Source organism: Acomys russatus, chromosome 6, assembly GCF_903995435.1.
Source record: "Acomys russatus chromosome 6, mAcoRus1.1, whole genome shotgun sequence".
In the NCBI taxonomy this organism is placed as follows: domain Eukaryota; kingdom Metazoa; phylum Chordata; class Mammalia; order Rodentia; family Muridae; genus Acomys; species Acomys russatus.
In genome coordinates this window covers 41,788,189-41,805,812 of record NC_067142.1, presented here as the reverse complement: position 1 = coordinate 41,805,812, position 17,624 = coordinate 41,788,189, and the positions used below count along the sequence as shown (strand labels likewise).

The 17,624-nt window shown below is 42.4% G+C and overlaps 1 protein-coding gene across 2 annotated transcripts; it reads right to left on the bottom strand.

Moving 5' to 3' along the window:
* Window positions 1-370: 370 nt before the first annotated feature.
* On the bottom strand, window positions 371-10,463 carry Glrx2 (glutaredoxin 2). Of its 2 annotated transcripts, XM_051147522.1 has the most exons (5): window positions 10,308-10,455; window positions 6,640-6,703; window positions 2,942-3,118; window positions 1,696-1,857; window positions 371-681 (listed from the first exon to the last, which is right to left on the bottom strand). In XM_051147522.1, exons 1-4 carry the CDS (start codon window positions 10,403-10,405, stop codon window positions 1,723-1,725), a joined length of 474 nt encoding a protein of 157 aa, XP_051003479.1. In that variant the 5' UTR covers window positions 10,406-10,455; the 3' UTR covers window positions 371-681; window positions 1,696-1,722. The 2 variants fall into 2 exon arrangements, with proteins under 2 accessions (XP_051003479.1, XP_051003481.1); XM_051147524.1 differs by lacking the exon at window positions 371-681 and having other exon boundaries at window positions 1,455-1,857; window positions 10,364-10,463.
* Between the last annotated feature and the right edge of the window lie 7,161 nt (window positions 10,464-17,624).

Below are 17,624 nucleotides of genomic sequence, written 5' to 3'. Positions count from 1 at the left end.
CAAAAATATACACTTTCTCATGACATAATGTAAAATAAAAGAATAAAAGCATGCAATTTTCCTTTCCTACCAACATTACAACTTAAATGAACTATCAGGAGAACAATTTAACTTCTCACTTTGTCAAGGTATCGAATGTGCAGAAGCAGCCCAGGTAGGCCACTCACTGGCAGCCAGCCACTGTCTTCCTCAAAGCTTTCCATCATTCCTTAGTCCATCTTGACCAGAAAGCTGAAGCACTCGCTCTGGGAAGTCCATGTTCTTCCTACCTCTGAGAAAGGCTCTGATTGTGGTAATCTGTCCAAAGTCACTCTGGGAATCTACTAGGAAATGCATTCTTTCACCAACACTTAAAAAAAAAACACTTGATGATCAGAGGCTGGAAATATGACCAGATTAGTAACATTGGAAGTACTTTCAACACTTTTAAAATAATACATCTTAAAGGGTTTGCTAAGTTTATCTGAAACTGAAAGCAGTTAAACAGTGTATCCCTAGCTAGAAAATAGTAAGATAACATTAGAAGTGACTTTACGGACAATCTTACCCATCTGTGCTGCTGAAACAGAATACCTAAGACCAAGTAGTTTCTGAGGAAGAAACTGTTTATAGTTCATAGGTTGGGAAGCTTTAGGTTAAGGTGCCCACATCTAGTGAAGATTTTCTTGCTGCATCATGACACTGCAGAAGGAAGAAGGATGAGAGCACAGGTGTGTGAGAGGTAAGTAAGGGGGCCAAACTCATCCTTTCATCAAGAACCACCGTCTGTGATAACTACCCAGACCTTTAATATAGCACCAACCCATCTATCTGCCCTCATGATTAGCCATTTTTTAAAGGCCCCACCTCTTAACAACTCATGTGTTTCCAACACATGAAGTCTGTGATGAGGCACATTCAAAACATAACAGGGACCTTTAGTCTAAAACCCATCTAACACCTGGTTACCTTAAGCATTTCCAAGCTGAGGCATGGTGGCTCAGCATGTAATCCAAGCTTGGGAAAGTGAGGCAGGAGGACTGATGTGAGTTTGAGGCCAGGCTGAGTTATAGAATGACCCTGTCTCCAAAAGAAAAAGAAAATCCAATAGCTGTTACACATACTGGAATGTAGAACATTCTAACTGACAGTATGACTAAATACATTTCTCAACTGTTTGAAAAATTCATCTTCATTACACTGGAACCTTTTGCCTTGTGCCAATAGACATGGCTTACATTTCCTGTAACTATGAAGTCATTAGCAGTTTGGTTTCGCAACTATAAGCTGCATTCCATCCTGCATATTTAATATGACTGATTATCTAGGACATCGCATAAAGGGTTGTCATGATAGAGTGTCCCAACCTACTGCACACCTGTACCCCATTCAATTTTAGAGACGTCACACATCAGCCCTCACTCCTGGAAGCTAGTGAATGTGAGAAGTTAACTCCTAAATACTATAGGGAGTAAAAATGTCAAGGGCTTACTTCCTCTGCATTGTAAAATTCATGAATAAATTCCTAATAAATGTTCTTTACTTTTGGTGTAACTCCACCCCATTCAGTTTTATAGACCATCTCATGCTCAAAAACTGGCCAGTAGCAAGATGAGGAGTCCAGGGCAATTTATTGTTTGTTATTTTGCATCATCCTTATGAAGGTAATCCTTAAAACATCCTAAACAAGTAAAGGGTATGACTGCGTTAACTAACATTCACTGGTCGTGGTGAATATCCGCATCACCCAACGTCTTTCCTCTTGCTTTTGTTTAAGTAACACTGATGAACCAGTGGCAGCAATTTCCCTTCTTTGTGAAGCCTGTGAGTGTCAGTCGCACCTCCGATAAATGATCCATTGACAAAGATTCTTGGGACCTGTTGAATAAGCAAAAGATGAATGAGGCCCAATCAATGTGTCAGAACTAGTCCAGTTTTGGAGGGAAATGAGAAAAAGTAACTTGCCCAAGATAGCAATAGTAAAAGATGTAAGATTTAAATCCAAGACAATCTTTTTTTTTTTTTTTTTTAATCTCTTTTTTTTGGACGTGAGCCAGAACCTAGTAGACTTTTCCTGATACACTGAGCTTCGAGCTTCCCTCCTTTCTCCAACACCTCCTTCCCCGCCATATGGCTGCTTGTGTCCCACGGGGCTGGCCTCTGCACTGTCTTAAACAGCATGGCTTTGTTTCCTTTCTCTTCCATTCTTTTCCCCCAGGCAACTACTGAGCTTTTCAGCGTTCCTGACCCAGGAATTTTCCTTTTAAACTCAAATAAAACTGTCCTTGAGCAGAAAGGAGAGAAGGGGGGAGGGGGAGAGAAGAAGGGGAAGGTAGGTAAGTATTAGTGATGCTTATGTGGTTCCCTTCTACATGTTTACCAAGGTCTTCTAAAAACCTTTACATGAGAAGGAAAGCGGCAATAACGAGTATTTTTGTGATTACTCATATCATGCAAACTTCTGGAAACCAGAACAATGAGCATGAAACACAGACAAGCACAGGGACGGGAGACTGAGCCCGGGCTCTGGAAGGATAACTTTACCTTGCAGACAGCTCCAAAAAGATCTTAATGTTCCACAGACAAGCACTCATGACACCATCAGCTGCCTCACGGCAGCCTGTCTGTCTCTCTCTCTCTCTCTGTGTCTCTGTCTCTGTCTCTCTCTGTGTCTCTCTGTCTCTGTCTGTCTGTCTGTCTGTCTGTCTCACTCTCTTGTGCGTGCTCTCCTCTCCCCCCCCCCCCCACACACACACAGAGTAAACATAAACACTAAAATGAACTGTGCTGATTCCTAGGCTATGAGGCTGGCTTCTTTGTCACTCTGCCATTCCCTTATCAATGTGAAATCCACAGAAGTGAGAAAGGCCAGGCTTGCTTTTTCCACCAGGCAAGTCTGGTGCCCAGGGGCCGGCCTGCTCCAGGCTCATCACTGGGGGCCACAGGGTCGGGCTACACTCACAGTCCTCTCTCCAGTCATCTTGTGAAGAGCGTCCTGAAACTGGCTCCCATATTCCAGCATATCCAGTTCCACAACTTTATAGTTGACATTCATGTCATGGAAAATCTTCTTGGCCATTGAACAGTAAGAGCAGGATGTTTTTGAGAAAATCACCACACAATTGTTAGAAATTGTTTCCTGAAATTAAAAATAAATAAATAAGTAAGTAAGTAAGTAAGTAAAGCCTTTTCATCTTAGACATTACCTTTTGTAATGAAATCATAATTTGTCGGAGGACTAAGATTCTGGAGTATAGAGCACAAATCTGTGCTCCAGTTAAGTTTCTATCATCTATTTGTGGTATGTGTAGATTGAGGATATTATTCACTTCAAACAATGGCTGATAGAAGCTAAAAAGTATCAATACAATGCATGAGAGTGGTATCAGGAATGAAACCAGTGACAGTCCATCCTTTTTTCCTCTCTCGTATATTTCGACAGCCTATTCTTTTTTTTTTTTTTTTTTTTTTTTTTTTTTTTGGGTTTTCGAGACAGGGTTTCTCTGTGTAGCCTTGGTCATCCTGGACTCACTTTGTAGACCAGGCTGGCCTCGAACTCACAGCGATCCGCCTGCCTCTGCCTCCCGAGTGCTGGGATTAAAGGCATGCGCCACCACGCCCGGCTTCCGACAGCCTATTCTTACACTGCAAACACTCCCGTATATTCTATATGTCATGAAGTCATTTCAGCTTCACTGTAATCTTAATATAGGTCCACCCTATGTTATTTAAACTGAGACACAGATGAAGAAATGTAACTTACCTGCTGCCCTTGATTAACAAGTGAGACATGAGTCCCGGTTGACCCTAGCCCTATAGTCTAGACACCTCATCTATATTGGATTTGTCAAATGTTTTAAGAAATATTCAGATGGCATTTACTCCTTCTGCTGATGGCTTCCAGTTCCAAGGAAGTAATTTATCCTTAAAATGCACAGCTTTCACCAAGGTTGGACAATAGCTTCCTCTCTAAAAGCCATCATATTAAACTATGCTTTCCAGGTGACCCTGGAAAGGCCACTTCCAAAAAAGCTTCTCCGGTGGTTTGAAGCTGAAGCAAGTTTCCAAAATGACTATATGATACCAGCCTGCATTGCATGCAGTGTTCTCCAGGCCTTTACCTTTGGTGTATGCCTGCACAGCCTGTGATGGTTTTTTTTTTGTTTTATTTTTGTTTGTTTGTTTGTTTTGGTTTTGAGTTTGTTTTTTTGTTTTGTTTTTTTGTTTGGTTTGGTTTGGTTTCGGGTTTTTTGGTTTTTTAAGACAGGGCTTTTTCCCAGCAGTCCTGGAACTCACTCTTGTACACCAGGCTGGCCTCAAACTCACAGTAACCCACCCACCTCTTCTCCTGAGTGTTGGGATTAAAGGAGTGCGCCACCACCACCTAGCATGTTCTTTATTTCTAACTATGTGGATTTCCAAGTCCTCTAAGTGATTTGAGCCAAAAGTACTGGCCTCCACATAGGTTTTCAATGGACAAGTCTGCCACCTGAACATCTGCCAAAGAGGTTGTTACAAGATACAGCGTCAACAGTGACTTCAAGATGAGAAAAAGGACTGGAGAGATGGCTCAGTGGCTAAGAGCACTGACTGCTCTTCCAGAGTTCCTGAGTTCGAGTCCCAGGAACCACATGGTGGCTAACAACCATCTATAATGTGATCTGATGCCCTCTTCTGGTGTGCAGGTGTACATAATAATAATAAATCTTTAAAAAAAAAAAAAAGATGAAGAAAAAAATGCAACATGCAAAACCCAGACAAAGTGCTTCAGAAAGTAGACCCCTCCTCAGGGGTGAGAAGTGTTCCGAGTCATAGCCAAATGTATGGATGGGATCTATCTAATACTCTTTCTCCTGCTTACTCATAATCTTTAACATTCTATCACAGGGAGCCCAACCATACAAGATAATATACCGCACTAGTGAATCAGTTTTACAGATGATAAAACACAGGCTGAGAGGCTCATTGTACTGTTCCTCAAACTCCACACCTGAGGCCAGTAATCTTTTACCATACTATTTAGGTGAGAAGCAGCTGAGCCTAGCATTTAGACTCGCAGAGATGAGCGGGCTGAGTGCTTCCATGGCACAGAAAGGCACTAATGAAGAGATTCCCATTGCCAGGGGTTTCATAAGCACTCTTGACTTTCTCTCAAGCTAATCCTAACTGAAACATTTCATGCTGCTGTCTTTGTACTTTTAAATAAAGAATGCCCTGCACAAGAAGTTGCTTGCATTGCTGCTGGGCTCAAAACCTAGTGAGGTTAGCTAAAAGAAACTCAGATTCGCTATGTGTATAACCCAGGGCTTCGCTTTTATGCCAGGTTAACGCTCTACCACTGAACTGCACCCTCAGTCCAGAGCAGAAACAAAATACAAGCAGCAGATGGGGAGGAAAACAAGAATATGCCTTATGGGCTGGAGGAGAAGAAACATTTGTGTAAGAGGAATTCTGAGGGGTTGGTTTTGTCTTCATTTTTGTATGGAAAGAGGGATCTCAAAAGTGTTGTCCAAAGAAGCCTTGGATTTTTCTCTCCTCTTGCTTCAGCTCCCCGAGTGCTAATACAGCAGGCAAACGATACCACATCCAGCTTATCACAAATGTTCTGAGGCAGAAATAATTAAGATCGACAGTGAAAGAGAAGAAAACAAGAGAACGCAACCATGTACAGAATCCCTAGGAGAATAATTTATGGCATAATTATTGCACAGTAGGTTCTGTGTTAAAGGCAGAAAGCTATTAAACAGCTGCTCATGCCAAAACCACACAATAACCCTGGCTCGGAACGGCCTAATTCTTAGGTATCTATGACAGCGGACTCAGAATGGACATGATAAAAAAAGAAATAAATTAAAAAAAGAATTCAACCTCATAGATGGATTTCATTAAAAGTAAAATTCAGGCAGGCCTGCTAGGACAGGCCTACAATCCCAGCTACACTGGAAGAGGAGGCAACACAGCAAGCTCAAGACAGTAGTCAGCCCAGGCAACTAAAGGAGACCCTACACCTCAGAAGAAAAAGTGAAAATATGAACAGAGAGGCAGCTCCATGGTAGAAACGTGTTTAGCAGTTCAGAATAACTTAGATATGTTAGATAATGTTAAAACCGAAAAAGTCAATGGAAAAGCCTAGAGAGATGGCTCAGTAGGCAAGAGTGCTATCTGCACAAACACAAGGGCCTGAGTTCAGAGTCATCACCCACCTAAAAAGCCATGTGTGGCGATGCACATACCTGGAACCCTAGCTCTGGGAAGTGAGAGTGATAGGAAGAGCAGAGACAGAACTGCTGGTGCCCACTGACTACTGGCCTAACTCTAAGTTCAGTGAGAAAGACCATGTCAACGGAATAAGGCAGATAATGATAGGACAGGACACAGGGTAACCCTCCTCAGGCCTCCACACAAGCACACACACACACACACACACACACACACACACACAGAAATCACACTCTCACTCAAAAAGAATCGAAAATAAACTTCAGAAATTTTAACTAAAAAATTATATGGAACTTGTCACAAGGATAATTTTGATACCAATTTTTAAAAGAAATATTAGTTTAGTAATATATTTTCTAAACTCTTGTCAAGTCTGGGCAAAGAATAAGTGTTCGAAGCATGTAAGGCATTTCTTCGCCCTCTATCTCCCGCATTACTCACCTGGATCTGGTTCACAGGAGTACTTGCTGACTTTCCCAAAGACGAGGATGTGCTGTTTCCCATTCTGAGACAAATGAAAAAGATCAGCACAGTTACTGAGGTGACCCTCGAGCACACGGGTTCCAGTGGAAGACAACCTCTAATACACGTATGTCCAAATACACAAAGCACGATCATTTCAAAATTCCAGTTCACCAACAGGACCTGTGTGCTTCTCTAAGAAGCCTTTCAATCAACTTTTACCTGATAAAACCAATCTCTGTGTCTAAAGCTTAGTACATTCGTATTCTTAAGGAAATTCATAATCACCAAATACCAAATATTCTGCCCTAATAAAGGCCTGACCACTGGCAATAAGATGTTTTGCATTTCTTCTGAAAACATACAGAATTGGGAGGGGGCGGGAGCTAGAGAGATGACTCAGCAATTAAGAGCACTTGTGGCTCTTGCAGAAGACCCAGGTTCAGTTTCCAGCATCCACATCAAGCCAGCTCATAACAAACTACCTGTAAATACAGCTTTAGGAGATCTGACCTCCTCTTCTTGTCTCCGAAGACATGGACACATATGGCATACACATACATACACATAAAATACTTGCATGACACTCATAATACTTACAAGACACACATGAATACAAGTAAAATAGTAACTTTAAAACATGCAAAAAAAAAAAAATGTCATGGACACTGTGAAGCAAAGAACCTACAGAGACTTTAAGGGAATAAAGGTTTTCAAGCACCTTAATCTAAAGTTCCCAATTTGCCAATCCACCAAGTAGAAAATTAAGTGAGCTGACATATACAGAAAGCAAAACTGTGTCTTACACGCAGTGTCAATACTTAGCATGACTCCTGATTCTAAGGACCTTCATTTCCTCAGCATTTGTTAACTAAAACCTGAGAGCTTAGAACAAGAAGTCAGGCAGGCGTAGTAGTGCACACCTTTAATCCCAGTGCTTGGAAGGCAGAGGCAGGCAAAGCTCTGTGAATTAAGGCCTGCCTGGCTTACACAGTGAGTTCCAAGACAGCCAGAGCTATGTAGAGACCTCAACCCAAAAAATAAAAATTAAATGAAAAAAGTATTCACTGGACAGGGATATCAATGAAAAACAAAACCCAAAAAGCAGGCCAGTTAATCATCAAGTCTTTCCATGAATCCTAGGATCTCACTCCCTCATTCTTCTTGACTAGCCAACAAGGCCTGACGACATCCTTGGAACAAATTAGACATGATGCATACCACTAATCTTTCAAAAATATCAAAAGAACAGGTGCTACAAAGAACTGCTCAAATGTCTAAGGAATAAGGTTAAGATAAAGAATTTAAAGTTCGGCCTGGAGAGATGGCTCAGCAGTTAAGAGCACTGGCTGCTCTTCCAGAGGTCCTTGGTTCGATTCCCAGCAACCATATGGTGGCTCACAACCATCTATAAAGTGATCTGTTACCCTCTTCTGGTGTGCATGAAGACAGCAGTCTCATATACATGAAATAAATGAATCTTTTTTTAAAAAGAGAATTTAAAGTGGAAATGGTTTTTTTTTTAAATATTTGTGTGCCCAGCATGGTGGTACATGCCTTTAATGCCAGCACTCAGGAGGCAGAGGTAGGCGGATCTCTGTGAGTTCGAGGCCACACTAGTCTACAAACAGAGTTCTAGAGCAGCCAAGGCTAAAAACCCTGTCTTGAGGGGAAAAAAGCCCCAAATATATGTATACACACACACACATATATATACACATATACATATGTCTCTCTCCATATATAAATATATGTATACATATATGTGTGTAATGTATATATATGTATGTGTGTGTGTATACACACACACACACACACACACACACACACACACACACACACACACGGCGGGGGGGGGGGGGGAGTGTGTTCTAGTTGTTTTGAGACAGGGCCTATCTATGCAGACCAGGCTAACTTGGAACTTAAGGACTCTCCTGAGTCTCTCAATGCCTCTCATTGCTGGGATTAAAGGTGTGTGCCACTGTGTCCAGCTTAAAGATATACTTATGATTAAAGGGGGAAAATACCTCCTTCCATAAAAGCAATTCTTCTTTCTGGGTATATTTATAGAAACACTGTGGAGTTTTATTTTTGTTTTGTTTTTGTTTTTGAAACAAGGTTTCTCTGTGTAACAGCCCTAGCTATCCTGGAACTCTATTTGTAACCAGGCCTGGAAAGTCACAGATATGTACCTACTTTGGCCTCCCCAGTTCTGGGATTAAAGGTGTGTGCCACCATGACCGGCTAATTGTGTTAAGTATAAAAGCTATTTTAAGTTTAAATTTCAAAGGCCTTAAATCATAGTACTTAAATCATGTTTCGGTCCTTTTTGGGGGGAATCCACGTTAAGTTGCTTTTTCTGGTGCACGTTAGCACTGGACGATCAGTGTCTACTCTACATGGTTACTATGGATACTCTTCCAGTAGGGCTGCAACAAGTGCCACCTCCCGTAACAGCAAAGATGGGTTAGAGGCAGGAATCACTGCCACTAAATGTCTGTTCGAAATTACTAGCCCTTGCTCCCCAAGAAATAAGGAAACCACTAAATCAAAAGCACTGTGTGCTTATTCCAGGTAGAGAGACGGTAGGAGTGAGTGGAAGACTTGGAGGACTGCCCTATTTTAAAGGAGTCAGCTTTGAGGGAAAAAAAAGCTGGCTGAGTTTGTGAAGTCACAAGCAGCAAAGAAAAGGCTACATGCATGGCCTTGGCCTGGAAGACCGCTGGTTGGCATCAATCTATTTGGGTTTGCAACTCTAAAATCACATCTTTTTTCATCTCTAATTTAGCATTTTCCTCCTCAAACCTGTGCATTTTACAACGGATAAACTTTTCTAAGAAAATGAGAGGCCACAAGGAAGCGCATTCTGAAATATTACCCCACTCCAAGGAAAAAGCTCCAAAAAGGTATCCCTGACTTTCTTGAGGCAGTCTCTTCGATTTCTAGTTTAGCTTTCCTATTAAGGAAAGGAGCAGGCACAGAGTAAATGCACAATAAACACTTCACCTCAACATTGGTAAAGCACCAACTAGTCAAGCTCCATTTATGGAACCCCTACTGAGAGGTGGTAAGTGGGCAAGACAGGATATACCCCAGACATATCCAATAGGAAACAGTTCTAAGAACCTGTCAAATAGTTAACATCACGTGATCAGAGCTTTCACACCGGAAATCGCTGGAAGACAGTGGAAGAATGGATGCGCTGTGGCTGCCGCTAATATGCCTTGACAGCCGCCTAGGTCAGGTGTGGTCAGCCAGGGCTGGTGTGCCAGCCCAGGGTATGCCAAGGAGGGAACCCAAGAAAAGCAACGCTCCCAATCAAGCCAGAAACCACATCTACAGGGTGCCAGAGTCATCTACAGGGTGCCAGAGTTACTAGCTGCAAAGCCTTGGCCATTTAGAAGCAACGACAGTCTTGTCTGTTCACTTCCTGAGACAGGACTGCCAGGACTTAGCATCGAAATCGGAGCGACAAAATCGTTCCCACATCAAAGAAGACCTTCTTCTGGGCTCTCCCAGATCTACGCTGCATTAAAAGCCACACGCAGTGTCTATGAAGTTCCCACTAAGCTCGGACTCCCAGGAAAGGTCCACACGAACACTACCGCAGGGTCCCACGCACCCCGCAAGCCCGCCCCGCCGCGTACCCCGAGCACGCAGCTCCAGCCGCGCCGCGCCGCCCCGCCAAACTGTTCCCGCTCACCACCAGCCGCCTCCCCGCCGAAGCCACGTTAAGCCAGGACATGGCCAAGCGGCCGGGCGCCGGAGAGCTGCGGGTGAGCCTGACCACAACGCCTGGAGTCCGCCCCTCCAGCTGCCTCGCCCCGCCCCACCGGGCTGCCCACGCAGCCGCCGGGCTCCTAGGGCCGCCGCGTTTCCTGGCTTTCCGCCTCCGCGTACCCGGAGCCCGCGCGCCCCCGAGCCCTCGCGCTCCCGAGCCCGCGCGCCCCTGTGCCTGCAGGTTCGCATCCTACGTCGCGGGAGCGAGGCGCTCACCTATTCGCCGAGTTTTCCCGATCTCTGCCGACTTCTCCCGAACCCGGTACGCTTCCGTTCAAGATTCAGAATGGTTCAGTGGAGAACCCCAAGAAAAATGACCCCAGGCAGGGAGGGTGGTGGCTCGATGTTTACCTGAGGGTAGTAGTTCAGTCACCATCTCTGGTCGGACAGGTTTAAGGTGTGAAAGAAGGACCCGGATGTCATCTTAAAATTAGTTTGTTGATCAGGAGTCCCTAGGGAGGTTGAATTTTACACTCAGAACCCGAAAGACAAGGGCAAACCAGTGTTGGACATTGTTTCCGAAGAAAACAATATGGTGTTTTTAAGATAAATTGAAACTAAGAAACAAACTAGCCCAGAGATAGATCATCACGGCTTTTACAGCCATGATTGCTACAGCTCCTAATGACAAACCTACACAAGCCACTTAGTAATGGTAATAATAGCCCTTTGTGCGTCTTTTCATAAATTGAGGGTGGGGTGGGAGATGGAGGATCCGCCTTTAGTTTTATTCACTAAGAACACCGAAACTTTTAAAGCCAAAGGTCAAGAGGTATGTCTAAAATTATAAACAACTGTTGGAACTGTCCACACCTTTATTGAGCTTAAGATTCGTGTTGCCAAGGTACAAAATAAGAACTTCTGTTTATAATTGTTCTTTTTTCCCCCCTTCCCTTGGTCTGTATTCTATTAATTCACAAAAGAATAAATGTTAGTTGCAAAAACAAATATCTCCCAATGACATAACATGTTTTTTAATAAGTCCAAATTTACCTTTAACTTACCTTGCTATTTATATATCATTTTAGAGTTTTTATTTTACTAAGAGATAGCTACTTAGAACAGGTACTGTGGGTTTTGTTTTGCTTTTTGAGATAGGGTTTCTCTGTACAGCCTTGGCTGTCCTGGACTGGCTTTGTAGAGCAGACTGGCCTCGAACTCACAGAGATCTACCTGCCTCTGCTTCCGCTGTGCTGGGATTAAAGGCGTGTGCTACCCGGTACAGCTTGTGCTTTTTGTTTTGAAGGAGACCTTTTGAAGTACAATTTACCTCTCAGCTCAATTAAGCGAATGTTACAATGTAACCCTCTCTCTTCTTTCTAGAGATACATTGTGTACCACCGGGCCCCCTCAATTTTGCCATCCTCCGGTCACCACCTCTTAAATTCTGGGATAACATGCACCACCATGTCTCCTACACAATTTAACTCTAATAAACTACAGATGGGATTTTTAGTGAACAATTGTTCTTTTTAAAAAATGCCAGAATGAGCTGGGTGAGGTGGCACCCGCCTGTAACCCCAACACTCTAGGTGGCAGAGGCAGGCGGATCTCTGTGGGTTCGAGGTCAGCCAGGGTCTACAAAGTGAGTTCAGGACAGCCAAGGCTACACAGAAAAAACTCTCTCAAAAAAAAAATAATAAAAATAAATAACTAAATAAAATAAAGCCAGAATGCAGGTACTAACAGCAGTAGCTAAATTGATACTTTTCAACTTCCTGTGTTTCATGAGATAGCTATAGAAATGATACTTTTGGTTCACATGTTGTAAGCCAGAGGACTCAGTGAAACCAACCTACTTAACCATTTCTTGACTAGAAAGAAAAGTATATTGGGAATTAAACTGTCAAGGATCTCTTCTTTCTATGACAGGGGAAGGAGCAGATACACAACTGTCTTTGAGCTGAAACAGGTTGTTCTGATATTCAGAGAACTAAATTACCTTAGCCAAGGTATTTGACCTTTGGAAGCAGATTAAAAGAGGCCCCTGGTAAACAGAAGCTGCTGTTAGGATTGTGTTTACCCACCCGGTCAGAGCCCTTCTGTTTAGAACATTGTCACCAGCATTGTCATTTTGAGGGGTTGCTTTGGACCAACAGTGATAATGTCAACAACAGAAGAAGAATTTGGGGGTCAGGCTGTGGTGGTACGGGTTCTTTAATCCTAGACGTAGGAAGCAAAGGCAGGCAGATCTCCAAGTGTGAGGCCAGCCTGATCTCCAAGTGTGAGGCCAGCCTGGTCTACAGAGCTAGTGCCAGGGCTACACACAGGAAACCCTGTTTAAAAAAAAAAAAAAAAAAAGGAGGACAAGGAGAATTTGTTTTTCAGGGAAAAAAATGATAGTGGGCTGGAGAGATGGCTTAGAGGTTGAGAGCACCTTCTGCTCTTCAAAGGTCCCAAGTCCAATTCTCAGCACCCACATGGTGGCCCATGACCCCCTGTAATGAGATCAAGTACTTTCTTGTGGTGGGCAGGCACATATGTGGGCAGAATACTGTATAAATAATACATCTTTAAAGAAAGGAAGAAAATAGTCACTACCAGTCGGAGGAGGTAGAATGTGGAGATTTTACTGAAAAGAGTAGAGTGTTCCTTGTACCTATACAAAAAAAAAAAAAAAAAAAAGTTCTAGATACCTAATATACAGATCTAACAGGCAGCACTGTAAGTGTAGTTAACAATAACTATTTAATTCTTGATGTTTGCTAATCTCGCCAACAGAAAATAAAACTCTTAGGAGTGATGGATATGTTACTTAGCTTGGTTGCTATAGTTACTGTAGATTAAAACATCAATTTGTAGGCCAGAGAGGGGCTCAGCAGCCAACCGCTTCAGTTTGTACTCTAACCTACCCATATGTACACACACACACACACACACACACACACACACACACGCGCACACACACACACACGAATTTTTTTAAACTATCAAGTTAGCAGGGCTTAGTGGTTCATTCCTTTAATCCCAGCACTTGGAGGCAGAGGGAGGCAGATCTTTATAGTTTCAAGGCCAATTTGGTCTACAAAGTGAGTTCCAGGACAGCTAGGACTGTAAACACAGCGAAACCCTGTCTCAGGAATTTTTTTTTAAATCAAGTTTTACCCATTTGATAAAGAACTTTTTGTCTATTTTACCTTAATAAAACTGAAGGGAATTATAGATAGATAGATAGATGATTGTAGATGTAATGGGGGATGTCCAGTGGAGATGAATAATATATTGGGAAACAGAGCCTTATGAGTTTGTAATGGTTAACCTCAATTGTCAACTTGGTGAGATCTATAATCACCTGAGAGATGAGCCTCTGGGATGCCAGGGTGTGTGTAGGGGGTTATCACTTTTATTACTGAAAATAGATTTTTTTTTCTTTTGACATACTCTGATTATAATTTCCCTTCCCCCAGATCCTCCACATTCCTACCCACTCAATTCCATACCCTTTCTTTCTCTCATTAGAATAAGTCATTTAAAAATAATTAATAAAAAGATATAAACTGAAATAAAAACAAAGCAGAATAGAACAAAACAGAAGAAACAGAGCCAAAGAAAAAGTAGAAGAAACACATGTAGAGCCAGAAACACACAGAGTCACACACACAGAAATCCCATAAAAACACAAAATCAGAAACCATAATATATAAGCAAAAGACCTGCAATGTTAAAAACAAAGTCAAAAACAAGCCTGGCGTGGTGGCACACATCTTTAATCCCAGCACTTGGGAGGCAGAGCCAGGCTGATTGCTGTGAGTTTGAGGCCGGCCTAGTCTACAAAATGGGTCTAGGACAGCCAAGAGTACACAGCAGCCCTGTCTCGAGAAAACAAAACAAAACAAAACCAAAAACCAACTAACCAAACAAACAACATCAAAAACCAAAGAACCTCAAAATGCCATTGAGTTAGCTTTGTGTTGTCCAGAAACCTATCATTTCATTTCCGAGTAGTTATCAGTAGGAGATAGCATCTGGATTAGGGTTGGAACTTGCATCTACTTCCCCTCTTGACACTGGGACCCCCACCTGGCCCAGAACTGTGTATGCTCTCTGGACGTGGCCAGTCTCTCAGATTTCATATGAGCTTGCTCTGTTGATTTAGAGAGCCTTGTTTTCTTGTGTCCTCCATCCACCCTCTGACTCTTACAATCTTCTTCTTCTTCACAGGGTTCCCTGAACCCAGGGGGAAGTGATGTGATGGAGACATTGTGAGGAATTATCTTTTTATTTTTTAATATTTATTTATTATGTATACAGTGCTATGCCTGAAGGCCAAAAGAGGGCATTAGATCACATTATAGATGGCTGTAAGCCACCATATGGTTGCTGGGAATTGAACTCAGGACCGCTGGAAGAGCAGTCAGTGCTCTTAACCTCTGAGCCATCTCTCCAGCCCTATCTTTTTATTTTTTAAGATCTATTTATTTATTATGTACACAGTGCTCTGCCTGCATGTACATCTGCACTCCAGAGGAGGGCATCAGATCACATTAGAGAGCCACCATGTGGTTGCTGTGGATTGAATTCAGGACCTCTAAAAGAGCAGTCAGTGCTCTTAACCTTTGAGCCATCTCTCCAGCCCAAGGGAATTTTCTTGATTGGGTTCACTAGGATAGAATACTCACCCTCTCTGGGTGGCAGCAATCTCTAGATGAGAGTAGTAGACCTTTAAAAAAAAAGAAAGGAAGAAAGAAAAAAGGTAAGCCAGCACAACCATTCATTCACTCTCTGCCCTGACTCTGGATAGAGCATGACCAACTACAACCTGTATAAACGTTGAAATATTGATTCAGATCTGTGATAACTAGATCACTAGGTTCTAGTCCACTCTGTTTACAATGCAAACCAATCCACAATCCGTGTGTATGTCTTACAAACTGTTTTGCTCCCTTAAACTCTGTGCTCCTTTATCCCTCACCTTTTATACATAGCCAATAATATATAGGCTAAGTGCAAACAACTTACACTTACCTTCTCAAAATGTTCTTTGTAAAAGTTGACTTGGATGATAGATCTAAAGCACATATTTCCAACTCTATATCTCTAATCTTATCACCGGGAGCTGCTGAAATGTGTCCCAGGGCCTTTCCTTTTGTTGTTAGTGTCTGTAACAGCTCAGTAAACTCTCATTTCAAAGACCCCTTCATCTCAATAGTTCTGAGTACTGATCAACAGTATCAATGTAAAAAAAAAACTGACATATCTTCACTATTTCTTTCAAACTTGTTTTCTATAACTTATTTATTTTTATTTTCTTAAAAGCGTTATTTTGGCACATGTATGTTTTGTGGTATGCATGCAAGCTTAGGTATGTGGGTACACATGCACACATGTGCTTTTGGAGATGGAAGTTTGACCTCGTGCATCTTCAATTGCTCTGTACCTTAAGACAAGGTCCCTTGCTGAACCTGAATCTCACAGGTTAGTCTGGCTGATCAGTTTACTCTTGAGAACCTCCTGTCTCCGCCTCCCAGCCTAAAAGGATTACACACGAATTTGGCTTTTACATGAGTTCTAGTGCTTACACTACCAAAGAATGATTATCTTCCCAAACCTTGTTTTCTACCACTTAAATTTGTTGTCAATAACTCAGGTGTGGTCAAGCATGCCTTTAATTTCAGCACTCTAGAGGCAGGGGCAGGCAGATCTTTGTGAATTCAAGGCCAGCTAGGTGTTCTAGAACACCGAGGGCTATGTAGAGAGACCCTGGTTAAAAAATAAAAATAAATTTAAAAAAAAATCCCAACAATAACAACACACAAGTTGTCAATGAACTCACACACGTTTGTTAGTATCAGCACCAGGCAACTTCTCCCTCTATGACGACAAATATGCTACAAGCATCTGTAGGCTTGTTGTTACCAGGTACCCTATGGAAAATAAAATGTGCAGCTGTGTCTGTTCGCACTTCATCACAGAAAGTCTGTATTATTTCTGTGTCTGTCTCAGTAACTGAACCTTTGAGCTCTTTGACTCCTCCCACTACAATCCAGCAGCTGAATTTCTTTCTTCTCCCCATGCATGAAACCCTTCTCTAAGGTGAAAAGCAGGCTTCCATTCCTTATCTTATCTTACTTGTTCTTTATGTGGTTACTTTCTCCCTGTCTCATCACCACTGGATTCTTTTCCACATATGAAGGTCATTCTCATGACAGCAACTCACCCAAGGTACCTCTTGTGTGTTCAAGGATTATTAATATTCAATATTGATTTATTATTTTAATAAAACAGTGATTGGTCCTTAACCAGGTATATACCCAAATAGCCACACAGAGAGACCAGTATATATTTAATTATCCTAGAGCACAATACTGAGCAATAATTACTTCATCTCCTAGGTCTGGCTCATTTCTTCTGGTGTTCCTCAGTCCTTTCCACGTGCATCCTCCCTGCTTCCCCACCCACCCCCATCCTTCCTGCTTTTTCTCCTCCCCTCACTGAACCAGGATGTCCCACCCTATTCTCTGTAGTGCTCAGCATTGGCTAGTTGGCTTTTATGGACAATACACAGAGCAAATGGTGACATGTTTACACAAACTTGAGACAACACATACTTAGAATAAACGTCACAATGCAATGTCCACATTGAAACCAGATAGTTGGGTAGAGAAACTGACATTTAAAAGAACGAGGGTAAAATGTACACCGTCCACAAGAACATTATGCCAACATTCTGCATAGGGACCCACTTCACTCCTGGACAGATTTTGACACTCCACAGATAACCCCATCGTCTAAATGCCTTTCTTACCCTATTTAGACTTTGACACCCCTGGCCAGGGCATACCTTTAGGGTGGTTTTCTCCTTGCCTTACTAGGGCCCTGGACAATACCCCATATGGCAAGCTATCATGTGTGTGGGGGTGGGGGTGAGCTATCATGTGTGTGGGGATGAGGGTGAGCTATCATGTGTGTGGGGGTGGGGTGAGCTATCATGTGTGTGGGGATGAAGGTTCTTCTCACCACAAGTGGGGTAATCAACATGTTGGAACTAGGGAACTCTGACAACAAATGCAACCAACCCTGAGTCCTGCTTGCAGTTTCAATTATTATCTAGAAGAAGTCATAAAATGTTAGAAAGTTCTATACTTAACCAATAAAGTTCTATTATGAAAGATACAACTCAAGCCAGCAAAGCGGATGAGTTTATCCATGGAGGAAACTTGTCATTCAAAAGTGTTCATCAAAGT